Source organism: Drosophila navojoa, chromosome X, assembly GCF_054131105.1.
Source record: "Drosophila navojoa isolate 15081-1374.11 chromosome X, UAZ_NAV_1.0, whole genome shotgun sequence".
NCBI lineage: Eukaryota > Metazoa > Arthropoda > Insecta > Diptera > Drosophilidae > Drosophila > Drosophila navojoa.
Genome location: NC_142895.1, coordinates 30780240 through 30799129, shown reverse-complemented (window position 1 = coordinate 30799129; position 18890 = coordinate 30780240). Strand labels below are relative to the sequence as shown.

At 35.7% G+C, this 18890-nt stretch overlaps 2 protein-coding genes across 2 annotated transcripts in view; one reads left to right on the top strand and one right to left on the bottom strand.

Moving 5' to 3' along the window:
• Positions 1 to 18890, top strand: part of U2af50 (U2 small nuclear riboprotein auxiliary factor 50) — a 169515-nt gene that overhangs the window by 144106 nt on the left and 6519 nt on the right. The gene's annotated exons all lie outside the window — the stretch shown is intronic.
• On the bottom strand, positions 2427 to 18886 carry nonA (no on or off transient A). The gene is made up of 5 exons (XM_089264642.1): positions 18505 to 18886; positions 13347 to 14517; positions 3720 to 4046; positions 3592 to 3650; positions 2427 to 2987 (listed from the first exon to the last, which is right to left on the bottom strand). The coding sequence occupies exons 1-5, from the start codon at positions 18796 to 18798 to the stop codon at positions 2880 to 2882; spliced, it is 1959 nt and encodes a 652-aa protein (XP_089120768.1). The 5' UTR covers positions 18799 to 18886; the 3' UTR covers positions 2427 to 2879.

The following is an 18890-nucleotide window of genomic DNA, read 5'->3' as shown; positions in this document are numbered from 1 at the left end:
TGATTTACCACGCCCCTAATGGGCGTAGATATATCCACAATAGCTTTTTGGCTCTAGCTATAATGATGTAGGAGATATAATTATACCCTGAACCCATTGAAAATGGGAAATCAGGGTATAATGTTTTTGTGTAAGAATATTTAACAGGCAGAAGGAGGCGTGGCAGACCCCACAAAGTATATATATTCTTGATCAGGGCGACAAGCTGAGTCGATTTGGCCCTGTCCGTCTGTCTGTCCGTCCGTCCGTCCGTCCGTATATATGAACGCGTCGATCTCAGAAGATATAAGAGCTAGAGACTTCAACTTTTTTTTTAAAATGTCCGTATATATCACGCGCAGATCGAGTTTATCACTAAAAAACGATAACTCATTCCGATACTTTTTTATCGATAAAAAACCTTATCGAAGATCACTTAAATAATTATATCTCCTACATCTTTCAAGCTAGAGTCTCCAAATTTAAAATGTATATTAAGATGAATTTTATACAATTTCGGTTTTTGTTAAAATTTACCCCCCACCCCTAAATCCACCCCCTCACCATCATCTTTGTAAAAGTCGTATATCAAATACTAGAGACTTGTGCTTCGGTATACACATACATTTTAACATTATGAATACGTTCTGAAAGTTTCATTACGATCGTACGTCTAGAAATTAAATTATTCAACAAATAAGTTCTCCTAATATTGCCAACATTGCAGCGCAACCCAAGCGCAATTGGCTGTATATGTGAGTGTGTGTGTATGCGTCTGTTTGTTTGCATGTGTATGTGTGTACGTGTGTTTGTTTGTATGCGTGTGTGTGTGCGTGTGTGTTTGCTAATTATTTTTGAAATATCAGTTGCTTGTAGGGTTCAGGGGATCTCGTAGTCGAGCAGTCTCGACTAGAGCTTTCTTACTTGTTTTTTAACTGACTTACGATAAGGTTTTTTATACCCTGAGCCCATTGAAAATGGGAAATCAGGGTATAATGGTTTTGTTAAAAGTATGTAACAGGCAGAAGGAGGCGTGGCAGACCCCACAAAGTATATATATTCTTGATCAGGGCGACGAGCTGAGTTGATTTAGCCTTATCCATCTGTCTGTCCGTCCGTCCGTATGTATGAACGCGTCGATCTCAGAAGATATAAGAGCTAGAGACTTGAAATTTTTTTTCCTAGGTCCGTGTGTATCACGCGCATATCGAGTTTATCACTATAAATCGATAACAACTCCCGATATTTTATTATCGATTAAAAACCTTATCGAAAGCTAGCTTTTTAATTATATCGTCTACACCTTTTGAGCTAGAGCTTTTAAATGAAGACTTATGTGTATTTTATATAATTTCGATTTTTGTTAAAATTTACCCCCCACTCCTAAATTCACCCCCCCACCCTCACTTTTGAAAAAAGCGTATTTCAAGTACTAGAGACTTCTGCTTTGGAATGTACATACATCTGAAAATTATAATTAAGTTCTGAAAGTTTCATTAAGGTCGTACGTTTAGAAATGAAATTATTCAACAAATATATTCGTATTATATTGCCCGCACTGCAGCGCAGCCCAAGCGCAGTCGCTGCTTACTCCGCAGTTAGCATAGCGCGTTCTAATACGTGCGTGTGTATGTATGTGTGCCTAAATGAAGTGTAGAGTGAGTAGAATATCAGATTGGAGGGTTCAGGGTATCTCCTAGTCGAGCAGTCTCGACTAGAGTTTTCTTACTTGTTTATCTATAAAATAATATCGGAATGAGTTATCGTTTTTTAGTGATAAACTCGATATGCGCGCGATATACATATACGGACATTTTAAAAAAAAGTTGAGGTCTCTTGCTCTTATATCTTCTGAGATCGACGTGTTCATACATATGGACAGACGGACGGACGGACAGACAGATAGACGGACAGGGCCAAATCGACTCAGCTCGTCGTGCTGATCAAGAATATATATACTTTGTGGGGTCTGCCACGCCTCCTTCTGCCTGTTACACACATTTCAACAAAACCATTATACCCTCATTTCCCATTTTCAATGGGTTCAGGGTATAAAAAAATATATATTTATACATATATTACAAATTCAGTTAGAAAACCTTTCACAGATTCTTAAAATGTTTCCCAGAACCATCTCAAAAAGAATAATATACCAATTACCAACATTTTCGGTAATTATAAAACAATAATAACAATTATATATAGCATATGTGTATCAATGTTGTCTAAGTAATTCTTAAACAAACCATATTATAGCATGTAGATATATTGCTACAGAGCTCTGTAGTTTCTGAAATTGTACACTTAGCAAATCTTGAAGCTGACTAGATTCAGCAAATAATAGTCGATTATACATTTGCTTTGATCATAGTTACCCCCTCCATACTCACCACGATTTGTGTTGATGCATAGCTTTAAATCACATTAAAAGAGATAAAAAAAAAAATTATGCATATATACATCGCATATACGTATATTTGAGAAATTTATGATAAAAAGACATTGAATTTTAAGAATAATTTTTTTTTAAATACTCAAGAAAAATTATATGTATATATATATATATTTCTAACATTATGTATACATAAATTGTAGGGTATATAGTAGTCAGGACGTTTTTTTACTTGACGTTGCTTTTAGATACGATTTTTTATTAGGGGGCTTTAGGATGACAGAATAAAATCATAAAACCATACAGTTTCTTTTTGCTGCATCAGATTTATAATAAATGGTATTATATATTAGGTTCCGTACGTTTTCTGTTTTTTTGTTAAATGAATTCTCACACTAATCTATGGTGAAGTGTCGAGTATGTAAGACTTAAATCAATGCATCGGTAGATGGATCAATTTATTAATTTGATTTCCATAGTAGTCCATGTATTATATCTCGACAGCTGTTTAAAAACGACGACGTCCCCATGGAACATTATTTCCACCATTATTTCCACGTTGATTGCCGCCTTGGTTCATATTGTTAACCCCAAATTCAAAAGGAGTGAAGGAGTCCTATTTGAACAAGAAAAGTACAATTGTTCAATTCATTCGTTACTGTTTGTTCTATGTACAAGCAACCCCATGACTAACAAAAATTGATAGCGTAAATATAATTTCAAAGTAAAATTTCGCCCATTATCAGAGGCTAACTCGCAAACATTGTAAAAACCAGCTTAACGGCATATTAGCTTCCTAGACATGTGCCACATGAGAAATATCAAATATAATCATCCCCCCCTCTCTCAATATTAAACAGATTTTCCAACACTTCAAGCTGGACAAAGACAATCGCTTCATATCAACAAAGTCTAAATAAAATCGCAGTTCGCAATACTGACTGAATCGAATGACGAAGACTACGTTCTACAGTAATGTCTGCATACAATAAAACATGGAAAAATATATATCGATGAAGACTATTTACGTCCATCATAGAACTTGATACAAGATAAATAAATAACTATGTATATATATGACCCACACTGACATGTAAAACTCTAGTTTAATGCGATAACCCTCTGCAATGCCTAATCTAAGGAGAATTAGTTATGGAAGTTAATTAAAGCCACATGTCTGAGAAGGAACCATGTATATGTATACAATGATATGATCATACCTGCTGTTGATTGTTTCCACCGGGCCCATTGTTGCCTGCCATGGATGAGTTGTTATTACCTAAATTCCAATGCAATGCAATAGCTTAAAAATTGTTTTCTAATGACCGCTAGCAAGCCAGCAACTCACCTCGGAATACTTCAAATGGCGAATTGCTGTTACCTCCAAAATTGTCGAAGTTTGCATTGACACCACCGCCACCGCCGCCGCCGTTATTGCCACCGAATCCTTCCTGCTGATCAAGCAACGAATTTAGTTGTTGAGCCTGCATAAACAATGTGTTTTCCTGCTGGCGACGCCGCATATCCTCCTCCTGGCGCACCATTCGGCTCTGCATTTCAGTCTGATGGCGACGCATGGTTTCCTCCTCGCGTTTTCGCATCTCCTCAGCCTGCTTCTCACGCATTTCCCATTCCAACTTCTTGCGCTCATTGTCAGATTCGCGTTTTCTTAATTCTAAAAAGATAGTCCGGTATTAGCTAACGAATTGAATCCTGCATCACGATCGAAAGGAAGCTGACGAAATAAACAACCAGGCGCCACACATCTCGATCGCCTTACCCACAAAGCCCATTTTCATAATTCGTAGACATTAGGTGCGCAGACAGTAACAATTAATTATCAAATAAAGGATACTTGAGCTTCCTATGTGTTTACTATTTTCAGGTGTATGTAAAGATCATTGTTGACTGTATATATATATATATATATATATATATATATGTATATATCGACACATATAGACATATTATCAGAAACAGTTTATTAGATTAGGCGGGAACATAGCAGATTGATTCCCCGGTTTATCAGTTATTCAATGAATTATTATTATAATATAGCATAAAATGCGCCTTATTATAATAAGGAACACGATGTTCATAATGTACAGCCCAAAAAGCATGCTAACAAGCTTTGCATGTTATTAAGTGAAGCCATATTAGCCGAAATCCATAAATAGAACATATGTTCTATTTATTTGGAATATTCCAATAGCAACAAATTGCACAGGCATCACACACTTCATTAACTATTTATATAATATATATATATATATATTATATAAATAGTTACGAGTCTTTAGTTTAGCTTCTAGATGGAGAATTCAATCTTGACTATCATGTATTACTGACCGCTTATTGTCAATATACAGCTTTCGTTTCAGAAATTACAATGATTATAAACTCGACTCATATGGCATTGATTTAGACGCTTTCAATCTCAAGTGAGCGACATTTTAGGTGTTAGCAAAAGTCTAAGGCTGCAAACATAGTGCGCGCTGAGCCGAATGCGAAGATGAAGACGAAAAACTGTGCAGAACTAATCATATAAATTTGCCCACTCGCAAATATAGTGCGCGCTGTGATGAGGACGAAGATGAACGCAGCTTCAAACGCTGCTGTACTGATTTTGAAGACGAATCGTATGCTATTTGACCCAGTCTACTTAAATCTATATCCAATCAATATTCTGATAATGCTTTACCTTCATATGAACCGAGCACTTACATCAGGAAATATTATTACTATTAATATTATCAAGTACTAGAGACTTCAGCTTTGGAATGTACACACATTTTGACCATATGATTGCGCTCTGAAAATTGCATTAAGATTGTTTGTCCACAAAAGAAGTTATTAACCAAATAAATTGTCATACTATTGACCACACTGCGCAGTTAACAGAGCGCGGGCGCGTGAGGGTGGATGTATGTGTGCGTGCATAAAAGAAGGGTTCAGGGTATCTCCGAGTCAAGCAGTCTCGACTAGAGACTTCTTACTTGTTCAAAATTAGTTATGACAGTAATTACAAGTAAAATTCAATAAAATGAATACAAAATTTATTTTAAAAAATTTTGTACCTTAACCGTAGGCTAATTTAACAGTACATAATTGGGGTTTTATTAAAATCAGTCCAATTTCTAATAATCAGTCTTTCAATTTTTATTGAAATGTAATTTGCTTATTTTTTTTTATACCCTGAAGCCATTAAAATCGGAAATCAGGGTATACTGTTTTTGTTAAAAGTATCTAACACGCAGAAGGAGGCGTGGCAGACCCCACAAAGTATATATATTCTTGATCAAGGCGACGAGCTGGCGCTACTAAGGCTAGAGACCTGAAATTGGGAACACTTACTCGTGTATATCTCCGAATTATAAAATTTAAATTTTCCCGATCCGCCCACTAGGGGCATGGCGAATTGGAAAATGCACTTTCCGAAATGCCAGAAATCATATTAGTTGAAGAGCAAGAAAGCTGAAATTTGGAATGTAGATCCGCATCGACTACCCAAGATTACGAGCTATGGCGGATATATCTACGCCCATTGGGGGCGAGGTAAATTAAAAATTAGCACGTGAGCTAATGTACAAATTCTATAATGAAACAAGTTAGAAGAATCTAGTTGATACTGCTCTACTAAAAGATACTCTGAACCCTCCAATCTGATATTCTAATCACTCTGCACTTCTTTTAGGCACACATATATACACACGCACGTATTAGAACGCGCTCTGCTAACTGATCAATCTCAATGAAACTTTCAGAACTTAATCTTAACCTTTAACAAAGGTAAGGGTGAGGGGGTGGATATAGGGGTGGGGTTAAACTACAGCAAAAATCGAAATTATATAAAATACACATACAGCTGCGAAAAATAAAATAGCACCACTTGCATATTCGAAGTTTGAGGAGTTCTCCTGGACACATTTATCAATGTATTGATGTAATTTTTTCACTCAGATAAGCAGAAATGAATTAGTTATTACGGCAAAAAAGAATTATCACAAAAATATTCATAGTTTTTATATAATTCAAAAAATTCTCAAAAAAGCCGAAAAAATGCCGAAAAAAATAATAGCACCACTTTTTCATTTTGCGCTAAAAATTATTTAAAAAATTAAAATGAGTAAAAACTTTTAATTTATAGTTAATGACAAATGAAAATAAATATACTCCCTTAAGTTTAGCATTTATTTGATTTGCCTTTGTTAGCAATTAGGGCTGCCCAACGCCCAGACATGGATTCAACCAAGTCCTGACATCGTTTAAAGGGAATTTTAGCTCAGGACTCCTAAGCGACTTCCCAAAACTTTGCATTGCTTGTATTACATTCAGAAACTATTTTCTGTCATCTGCCCACAAATTTTCGATTAGATTTAGGTCCGCCGGCTGTGCAGGTTAGTCGATTGAGTTCTCCTGGAACCATTCCTTCGCTTTCCTTCCGGTGTTTTTGGGGTCATTGTCTTGCTGGAAGACCCATTTTAGTGGTATATTGTATCCAGCATCACTTATTCCAATATATCAACATAAACATGTCGGTCAGTTATGGTTTTGATCCAATGAATTGGGCCTACACCATAGTACAAAAAGCAACCCCATACCCTTACATTTGATCCTCCACCTTTAATGGTTTTTGTTGTACGTCTAGGGTTGAATTGCAAGTTCTGTGGACTTCTAACGTTGGACCGCGATCCCTTTCCACCAAACATTATCATCTTACTTTCATCAAGCCCAAGAATGTTGCTCTATTCCTGCGCAGACCAATATTTGTGATCCTTTGCCAATGCCATCCGTTTAGAAATGTGTTTTCTATTCAAATATGGTACTTTTCTTGAACGGAAAGCATTTAAATCGTAATGTTTTAAGTATTTCCGTACTGTTTGGTCTATTGCTGATATGTTTAGGTCCTTTTTCAGTTGAGTAGCCGACTTAAAAGGATCTTTTTTACTCACGCGAATGAGTCAAGTCATCTGTTGCTAGGTCAGAACTCAACGCTGTCCGCATTTTTCACCATTTTTTTATGGATTAATGCATGGTGGATCTTTTTATGTGAATAACCCATCAAACGACCAACTTTCCTGTGAAAATTTCGACCCGAAATCAACTTTTTGATTAGATTGCGTTGTTCGGGGGTGCAATACTTTCCATGACCCATTTTTTGAAAATTTTTACAAATTTTGTAAATTTTTTAATTAAAATAGGTATATAAACAACAAATCTCATCAATAAGTGCTTTTGAAGATATGTAACTCTGCTAAAAATACAGGTTTTCACTCGAAAAGTAGTAGTGGTGCTATTATTTTTTTCGGCATTTTTTCGACTTTTTTGAGAATTTTTTGAATTATATAAAAACTATGAATATTTTTGTAATAATTCTTTTTTGCCGTAATAACTAATTAATTTCTGCTTATCTGAGTGAAAAAATTACATCAATACATTGATAAATGTGTCCAGGAGAACTCCTCAAACTCTGAATATGCAAGTGGTGCTATTTTATTTTTCGCAGCTGTAAGTCAACATTTAAAGTAGTTATCGATCTTTGGGGATAAACCTTATATTCGCGCGAAAAAAAAAAGAAAAAAAAATTAAAGTCTCTAGCTCTTATATCTTCTGAGATCGACGCCTCCATACATACGGACGGACAGACAGACGGACAGGGTTAAATCGACTCAGCTCGTCGCCCAAGATCAAGAATATATATACTTTATTGAGTTTCAAACGCTTGTTACATACTTGTTAAATAAGTTTAACAAAACCATTATACCCTGATTTCTCATTTTCAGGGTATAAAAATTATATGTCTACGCCGAAGATATAGTGATTTATCAAATTCTGCTACATTTTGGACACTTGCTAGAGATCTTAAATTTCGTATATATACTCGGGCTGACCTCCCAAGACGTAAAAGCTTTGGCGGATATACACATATGGTCAAATTAATAGGTGTGAAATATTTTTTGTGAAAAAATGGTGATAACGTCTATATTTTTTCAAATATTTTAAAAACTCAACTGGCATTCAAAAATAGACATATCTTAGAATAATAAAAGCAAAAAAAAGTTAAAAAAAATAATAACGGTTGATATAATTTTGGCAAATATCACAAAATACTCAAAATTTAGCTGGCCACATTAATAGGTGTGCCTAACAAATTTAAAAAAAAAATTAAAATGTTGGAAATATTGTGAAATATTTATGTTATATTTAGATTAAAGGGGATAATACCCCGTATGCCCGCTTTTATTCGCAAAGATTTTGTTGATCCTTGATGGCATAGACGGCATTAGCTTTCTACACCTTTCCACGGGAATGGCGCTCCATTTCTCCTGAGTGAGATCCAATAATTGGGTGTAATTGAAGCAGGTAGTCTTGGAAATGAGTCTTTTTAGGTGTCCCCAAAGGTTCTCAATTGGATTGTGATCTGGAGACTGACTTGGCCACTCATAAACATCAATTCTATTTCCCTGAAACCAATCCTTAGCTACTGGGGAGTCCTATTTAGGATCGTTATCCTGTTGTAATTTCCATTTTAGAGGCATGTTGTCGTGGCCATATGGTAGCATAACACTACTCAATAATTCATTTTACAGGAATCTGTCCATTATGGAAATGGGTGATGGTCCGATTCCAAACCCATGCCATGAAAAGCAGTCCCAAACCATTATGCCGCCTCCTATGTGCGTAACCGTATTTTTTGTATATCTAGGATCCAATTCTTTGCCTTTAGGTCTTCGAACATTTATATTTGAGTGATTCCCAAACAAATTTCTTTTTGTTTCATCACTCCAGAGAATATTCTTCCATTTACGCTCTCCCTCTAAGCCAACCCAGGCCTTGTGAGTTTGAGCAAAATGTTTGCTCATCTGAATATTTGATCCACGCAGAAGAGGAACTCTTCGAAAAACTCTCCCAGGTAGATCCGAGCTTAATAGCCGTCGACGAATAGTTTTTTCTGATACCATATGCCCCATTTCGCTGGGAATTGGCCCCTACGACTGAAAAGGACCCGTTTTCGCCAAGGTGACTATACGGGAATATTCGGTCGCGGTAGTATTCCGCCGGAAACCCAGCTTCCTTTTGTCTTTTTTTGATTTAAGGGTATTTGTGACGAAGTTCTCCGATAGTCCCATAAGTGAGAAAATGCATTCATAAGTTTTATCCTCTTCACGAAGCTCGCGAACGAGGTTTCTCTCTTCAGCACTGCAGTGAACTCCACGGACCATCTAATTTTATTAAAATGGTGCAAATAAAAATTTGTATGCTTAAATCTAATTATATTTAACGAAAATACTATCTTTGCTTACTTAAAAACTCTTTGATTTCTTAATATTTTTTTTTTTAAGAAAATACACCTATTAATGTGGCCAGCAAAATTTTGAGTATTTTGTGATATTTGCCAAAATTATGTCAAACGTTATTATTTTTCAAACTTTTTTTTTGCTTTTATTATTTTGAGATATGTCTATTTTTGACTGCCAGTTGAATTTTTAAAATATATGAAAAAATATAGATGTTATCACCATTTAAATAAAAAAAAAAAATTCACACCTATTAAATTGACCATATGTGTATGTCCGTTCACGGAGGTCGTGGGAAACCAAAAAAGTTTATATCTCCTTAAGTACAATAGCTGGAAGCTTCCAATTTGGATTGTTAAGTTACTAGTGACCTCCTCTATTGATTCGCATTGTTACGCCTCTATAGAGGCGTGGCATATCGAAAATAACCTATAATTTTCTCATTTTTAGAGCTTAGGCATCAAAATTTTGCGCTTAGGTTACCGTTATGAACCAGCCAGATGCGTGGCAAATCGAGGAAAACTGAATTTTCTAAAGCATAAGTGCAGAACTTAGCAACTGAATTTCTGATGGGATGGGAATGAGTATTCCGCAGTCGGTAACGCTCGTCTGCAACGTTCTTACTTGTTTTTATTCTAGTGTAGTTCATTAATTTTATCTCATTTTGTCGAAGCTCATTTTAGAAATGAAATTCGCTTTTCTTCCCAAGTTTATAGGGTGAATTTTTCATTTACTTTACTATATTTTGATTTCAAAAATAAACTTTGCTCAATTATCAGATCATCACCTGATGACAAGTTCATTGCGACTAACATAATAAAAGCGCAACCAATTCTTGCACAACCTATGCGAGTAAGCTAGCAACGCAAGCAATTTGTCTTCAGCTTCGCCTTCGTCTCAGCGTGCACTATGTCTGCAGTTTAAGCCTCGTAATGACTTATACTATGTACATCTTTTGATTCGAAAAGGATTGAGCGAACAGTTATTTTTAGGCTGATGTGAGAGTGGTCGCGATAAGCGATGAGATAGTATCGAGCGACAGTGTGCGAGAAAACTCTACATGCAGTTTTATATGTAATCGCTTAGAACATGTCAGAGTTCAAGCGAAGTGAGAAGAGAGCCAAAGCGAAAAGTAAAGCGAGTTGCGAGAAGCATTTCTGAATCGCTTTTCGCTTTATCGTAAAACTTTTCTGATACGTGTGATTTCGTTGCGTGCTGAGCTTAAATAACCGGTGATTAGTAGGTGAAATATATTCTTGTTGGTAATTCAAGCAATGTTTCTCTCTTTGACTCTGTCATGTCATCGATTTGAGAACAGCTGCCATTATTATAGCTTATAGCATCGCATCGCTTATCACGGCCACTCTCTCCTAAGAAATCTTGGGTATTCATGTTTTCCATTAAAAAATTTTAATATTAGATTGTATATCTGGCCGCATATAGTGAGTATTTCCTGCTCCAGAAACAAGCAAAGATTTATTTATCTTAAAATTAAGATATAGTTTTTCATTTCAACAGACGGAATATTATAAAACAAGTATATAAATTACAAAAAAAATAAAAATAAAAAAATAAATAAAATATCTATGAGCCTACATATAAATTTGCAGAGTCTACCTCTAAAGGTGTAGGGGATATAATAAAATTAAAATAAATAAAATATCGGGACTAGTTATGAATTTTTTGAGAAAAACTCGATAGAGGCGTGATATAACCGGACCCAGGAAAAAATCAATCTCTTCTGAGATTGACGCGTTCAAGCATACGGACAGACAGACAGGGCTAAATCGACTCAGCTCGTCGCCTTGACCCAGAATATATATACTTTGTAGGGTCTGCCACTCCTTCTTCTGCCTGTTACATACATTTCAACTAACCATTATACCCTGATTTACAATTTTCAATTGGTATAAGAATACCCTGAACTCAACGAAGAACTCATATTCCAATAATTCATCGTTTCGTTTTTATACATATAAACAAGAGACTGCTCGACTAAGAGATACCCTGAACCCTCCAATTTGATATTCTAATCGTTCTGTATTTCTTTTATGTACATATACATACATACACATGCACGTTTAAAAGCGAGCTCTGCTAACTGCGCAGTAAGCAGCGACTGCGTTTGGGCTGCGCTGCAGTGTGGGCAATATTTTGAGAATTTATTTGTTGAATAATTTAATTTCTAGACATACAATCATAATGAAACTTTCAGAACGTAATCATAATGTTCAAATTTATGTACATTCCAAAGCACAAGTCTCTATTTATTTGAAAAGCGTTTTTTACAAATTGAAGGCGAATAGGTACCCAAAATCTGTAAATTACAAAATGTTTGTATTCATCATGTGTGTATATACACAGTAAATTTGAAGCTTTCAGGTCTAATAATGTTCGAATGAGGCTGAAACAAATCGAAAAAATAAAGCAAACTCGTACTGCGTATGGTATACACGAGTATACATGCCAAATTTCAGCTCTCTAGCTTTTGTATCTATCTTCTGAGATCGACGCACTCATACAGACGGACTAACGGACAGGACTATATCGACTCAGCTCGTCGTCCTAATCAAGAATATATATACTTTGTGGGGTCTGCGATGATTCCTTCTGGCCGTTACATACTTTTACACAAAACCATTATACCCTGATTTCCCATTTTCAATGGACTCAGGGTATAAAAAACGCACAAAATGCAGCATGTATATATTTGTAAGGAAGCGTTAATATGTGTATATTTGCAGAAGCAAAAATCTTTAGTAATATATGTTTTTCTCGAATTCGGAGGAAAGACGATGGATTTGGGGCCGGTTTCAAAAATATAATAATAGATTTCGCATGAATCTGTGTAAAGTTTAGACGCTAGCTCTTATAAAATGAGAATAGTTTCTTTTAGACAAGCTCGATATATATATGTCTATACCAACAACTAATTTCCGGTAGCTCTAATAGGCTCTGATATCGACGCGTTTATATATATTGAAAAAAAATATATCAAACTTATGAGGTCTCTTTCCACCTATTACATACATTTCAACAGAGCCATTCTGTGATTTCTTCTTTTTTTTCAACGGGCTCTCAGAGTATAAAAATAAAATTGAATCATAAAAATTGCCCCACCCTCAATCTACTTGATATAGAAAATAAATCTGACTTGCATATCTAATTTCTGATCGCTCACAAAATAACTTAGATAATCCCATCACATTTAACAATGTAAAAAAGATTAGGTAAAATATCAACAACCCATATATATTTTGATGTGTTTCAAAAAAAGGGGAACATGATAAGCTCCAATGTTTCCGAATAATCCATACATCATTTTAATTTTGTTCTAAATCAAAGTTTTCAAAATATTGAAAACGATTAATAAATCGTCGATAGTTCTTGAATATTCATAGACCTTAAGTATAATCCAAACAAATACAACATTTCGATAATCGATGGACTATCGACTTGACTAGCAATTGTTTTCCTGGTTCACAGATTATTGATTGATCGATTGATAATGTAGATATTCATGAATTGTGACTAAGGAACGAAACTCGATCCATTTAGAATAGGGAAACACATTTTCGAAACACATACAAGGAGAATGAGAGAGAATATGTGTAAAAACTTCGGCTTGCCAGAAGTTAGATTATGTATTGGAATCGTATTACCCTGTTAATACTAACCTTGACGCAAAAGTTCTGTTTCTTGCTCATATCGAGCATATTCCATCTGAGCTTCAAGCTTTTCTTCTTCCATTTTGAGCTCCCGCTTGAGAGCATCTTGCTTGCTTTTAAATAGATCATGTAGCTGCTTCCATCTGGAGCCGTACTCGTGCTCAAATGAATTTTGGTCAGCAAATCGGGGACCAACGCTGCGCTCCTGATTGAACTCTTGCAGTTTTTTATTGAGCGCCTTCTCGGGCAGTCCGTCGTTGTCATCGTTGACTTCCATCGGCTCCACTAGACATGGACGCAATGAGGCCGTTAAAAAGAAGCATTTCTCATTGCACAAACGAAGGCATGCACTGGCCGATGACTTTTTGGCAAACTCGACAGTGCCCTCGCCCATATGTTTGCCACGATCGTCAACTGTAATGCTGGCCCGTTCGACGGGCCCAAAGATCTCAAAGGCCTTATAGAGCAGCTCGTTGGACACGAATGGTGTCAGATTGCTGACACGCAATATGGTTGCATTGGGGGCGAAGCGAACGCGCAACTGACGCCCTTTGCGCATTGAGCCGTCTAAGGCGCGTTTGGCCTTTTCGGCATTAACGTGATAGTCGACCTTAAGGAATGTGAAGTTCTTTTCAAGGTTTGAAAATATCTCGCCTATTTCGCCGTAGGGCTTAAACATTTCTCGCAACTCCTCATCGGTAATGTCATTGGTTAAATTACCAACATATAGACGATTGCGACCAGAGAACTTCGTCTCTTGGGCGACCTCAATCGGTGGCAGTTCGTGGGTAGGACCAGAAATGCTGCGTAGACGTTGGGCAATAAAGAAATCATCGCCACGTTGCGAATTGTTACCGCCGCCAGAATTTGGTCCGCCGCCGCCGCCGCCACCACCGCCACGTGACCCGCGGTTCCTATCACGTCCACCACCGCCGCCGCCGCTGTTGTTGCCTCCTCCACCACCTCCTCCTCCGCCTCCGCCACCACCACCACCGCCGCCACGAGCCCTAAACGCTAAGTGGGCATGAGCTTGAGCCTGTGCTTGAGCTTGAGCCTGGGCTTGAAGCTGTGCCTGGGATTGGGCAGCAGAGTTCGACTGATTCGCGCTGTTTGTTTCGACAACTTTGTCATTGAGATTTCCTCCATCCGTTTTTGGTTGCTCTGTTGTGGACTTTTGTTGCTATATATGTATTTAATATATACGCATATGTATGTATATATTGATGTGAGTATATAAAAAAAGAGAGATATGTGATTTATACTACGCAAGCTATCAACTACAAAATTTCCCTTCAACAAATATTGCAAAAGAATGTAAAAGAGACAATATTTGACAGTTGCAGTGGATTGAAATCCAACCAACAACACCAGGCTCAACTGACAGCTCTAAAATATAAGGCAACATAAGTTTCTTTCCCCTTCTACCAAAAACTAGCGACAGATTTTAATGTTGAACAAAATAATGAACTTATTGTAACGGTGAAATAAAATAGAATCATTTAAGATACACAGCATATAATTTTTTTACCATATGCAAGTATTTCATATAATAGATCTATTATATAAATATTTTAAATTCATTCTACAAATAATTGGTTATGCAGTTAATCAAATTGATTTCATTTCGTTATTACAAACAAATTATGAAATATATAGCTTCATATATTTCAGGTATACATAATTGGAATGATTCTACAGATGCTACAGAACCATTATTTTTATCAAGTCAATATAGCAGAAAATATAGAAGAAAATGTGATTCGATTCGTTCCTTCAATCAATTGGTATGGAAAGCGAGGCATGAATGGTTCCAAAATATACAAAAAATAAAAACGTACTGTATTTGAAGATTTAATTTTGTGTGCAAGAAAAAGCAGTATACTTACCAAGATAGACTTTAAATATGTATACTACTTTGAGAAAAGGTAAAATGAACCTTTTATTTCACATGACAGTAATGCATGCACATAAACTGCACTTGAGCACAAAACAGAATATATCCATTTTGTAATAGCTCATACTATTCTTGTTTAATATCATTTACGCAGTAATATTTGCGCATAAATGTTCTAATGTTAAAACAAAAAATAAAAACAAAAATAACATTAATTATTTACATTTCAAAACACAATTTTACACTTAAAAATATAAATGTATGGTATTTTTATGCACCGGTTTAGAGATAGATAGATAAATAGGGCGAGAGAGGGAAGGGCAAGATATTTGTGAATGGAGACCTAGCTGCATGCTCACATTCATGTTTTTAAAGAACCACATTATCGGACTGCTTCATTTAACGCAACACAAAGCACAGCAGGGCATGAAAATAAATTAAATTTCTCACATGACTTTGCGAGGAACAGTTAAACAATTTACTAAGAAATATAAATTCGCTGAACAGTGCCTGAGGATGCGCGTAAATCAAACAATCATATTGGAACCCATCCGACGCAAATATATTAAATTTCGACTCATATATATGGGTCGGATTGGAAGCAATATGCCTGACGCTCACCAAATACTGAGCTCCAAGATCAGCACCTAAAACCAAATATGAGCTATGGCAGTGCCTGTTGCATGGTTGGGCCTGCAAGTCGGGTTTGGGAGTTGGATACTTAGTTTTCATTGATGGTAATATGAACAATAACATGTACCTATCCTTTTTGAAGAAGAATTTGCTCCAAAATGCCGAAAAACTAGGGTTAGAAGAGCGATCCCGAATACATCAGGTACACGACCAAAAATATAAATCGAGTATTGACTAGTCCTGGTTGATCTGGAACAGTCCAAATATGGCCAATCCACTGGCCCAGTGGTCATACCTGAACGTTATAGAAAATTTGTTGGCAAAATTGGGCGTGGCCATCCGGAAATGGTCAATATTCAATAAAAATGACCTCAAAACGGCCCTATTGGAGGAATGGCCAAAAATCTCCACCGAATTCACCCGAATATGGAACGACAATTTAAAGAGGTGATTAAACAAAAATGAGATAAAAAATCCTAGTTTACGAATTTTTTGACAATGAAGTCATTGATAATGAAGTGCACGAAATGAGCTGTGACCATCTTAGCTTTTTTTCCCGTCAGATCTGGCTTTATTTGAAGTCCCAATGCGGGAAAAATTTGAAAACGGCGGGTTAGGGGAATTCTGGCTTTAAAAAAATTAATTTAGCTCTATTTTAGCTTTATTTAATTTTCACGATTTATTTTGCTTTTTATCTTTCTCGACACTAAAAATCATTAGTACAAGATTTGTGTTTTAAGTTTTGCTGCGTTGAGAATTCTAGTTGAGAAATGTCGAAGGTATACAAGCAAAGTGTTCGCGAAGTGTGGGTACAGGCTGACGAATTTAAAGATTGGCTACGGAAAGACCTAACAGATTCCACCAGGGCGTACTGCAGCTACTGCAAGTGCGGTCTTACTGCAAAGCTGTGCGACTTGCGCGCCCACGCAAGCCGTCAAACTGCTTATAAAAAAATGTATCAATGTATAAATGATGAGAAGGTATATCTGTAGTTCTTGATTCCTTTTGTATTATCACTTTTAAATAGCTGCAGTTATTGTTATCGTGTAATTATTTTTGGTCTAAGTTACTGTGTGTTTTCTTGGGAAAATAGTTTATTTACATATCAATTTTTTTTTCTAAAAGGCTCCCCTTAAAATTCCATTAGTGTCGGATACACGATGGCTCTCAATTGAATTCGCAGTCACTAGAATTTTGGAACAGTGGCATGAGCTAACACTTCATTTTGGTATTGCTGGTGCCCAAGAAAAATGTTTACAAGCTCAACACTTCAGCGAATTATTTAAAGAATTATTTAACATTAACGTGAATTTAAAATAATGTTTAAGTTTATTATTATGTTTAAAAGAATCTTGTATTATCATTGTCAAGCCATTGAAAATCAATTTAAAACAAATGAATAAAAATAAATGAATTTAACTAAGAAAATTATGTTTTGAAGCCTAGCTTTTATTTTTCCTTATTTTTTCTTAAATTTAGCTTCTTTTTTTGCAAATCTGGCTCTATTTGCTCGAAAAATTATGACAGCACTGGCTGTTACACGGAAAAGGGCGGTTTTTTTTTTTTTTTTTTTTTTTTTTTTTTAGCTTTCTTTAGTTTTAAGTGTTATTAATTATAATATAAAAATAACGAAGAGCATTAATACATAATGAATAACCAATAAACAAGACCTCATTTAAATTTTTTGGATATCTTTACTGGTTTAGCGGGAATACGGTTTCAAAATTTTACTCTGCTGCTGCACGAAATAAGGTGTGAGCCACTGTATGTATGTATTTAGATAAATATAAACTTTGTATAGATGTGTATGAATGCACATCTTGTATATAAACATGTGTTTATTTATATAAATTGATATATATTTATCTGCAACCCTTGACCCAAAAAATGGTTGCCAAATTCTTAATAAGTAAACCTTCTTCCATTTGCCGGTTGTACAATAAACGCACAAACAATAATGCTTCACGCTAAGGAGACGACATCACAACTGCTTTAGCTCAAAAGCCATTGGTGCGAACGAGATGAATAATATGACGCTCACGTACAAACGTGTATTTTAATGTCTACACGTATGTAATATTAAAAAAAAATAATAATAAGTACACAAAGAAAACACTGTTTTCTTTCATATATTAGCATCTGATGCTTGTGCTTTTTATTTGTAATTCAAAGCAAATAGGCAACCCAAAATTAATACAGATGTAAATTTATACAATGTTATACATATACATGTATGTACATCTGCATACAGTAGTATTCATGTATGCCTTAATATTGCAGCAAAGAGAATAAATTCAATACCCACACATCAAATATTTTACAGAGTATCAAAACCGAAGTCAACAAAATTTTATTGCACTTCAAATATTGTACTAAATTTGCCACGTTTTAATGAAAATTCACATAATTTGTTAGCGGGCATGCCTTAGTCCGACATTGCAATTGTGTATAATCCTGACTTTTCTTGAAAGTGTACACACAACAATCGAATTTTAATAATATAAACGAGTCTGTTGCTTTTTTTTTTTTTTTAATAATTAGAAAATTGCCGTCGACATTAATCAATCGAATACACTTCAGTTTTCTTTTCGTATCTCAACAAATGTATGTGGAATACTAATAAAATGTATTTGTACTTACATTTTGGTTTTGAAAATTCGACCTATTTTGGTTGCCGCCACGATTACGGTTACGATTTCCACCTCCGCCAAATCCACCCTTGTTGCCAAAGTTCTTATTTTGATTCTGGCCGCCGCCATTCTGATTGTTAGGCCCAAAACGTTGCCGCTTCTCCGCGGGACCCCCATCTGCATCATTTTGCTTTTGTGGGCCGTGTTTTCCGATATTTTTGTTAGGTTGATTATTTGTTCTTGCTTGACGCTGTGGTAGAGGTGCTGAATTGCCAGAATTATCCATTTTTGCGGATATTTCCATTTCAATATTGAAGAAAAATCGTTTGACGGCTCCAATTACACAACCGCCTTGCTCCGTACAGAAACTAAAGCGTAATGAAATGATACTAATTG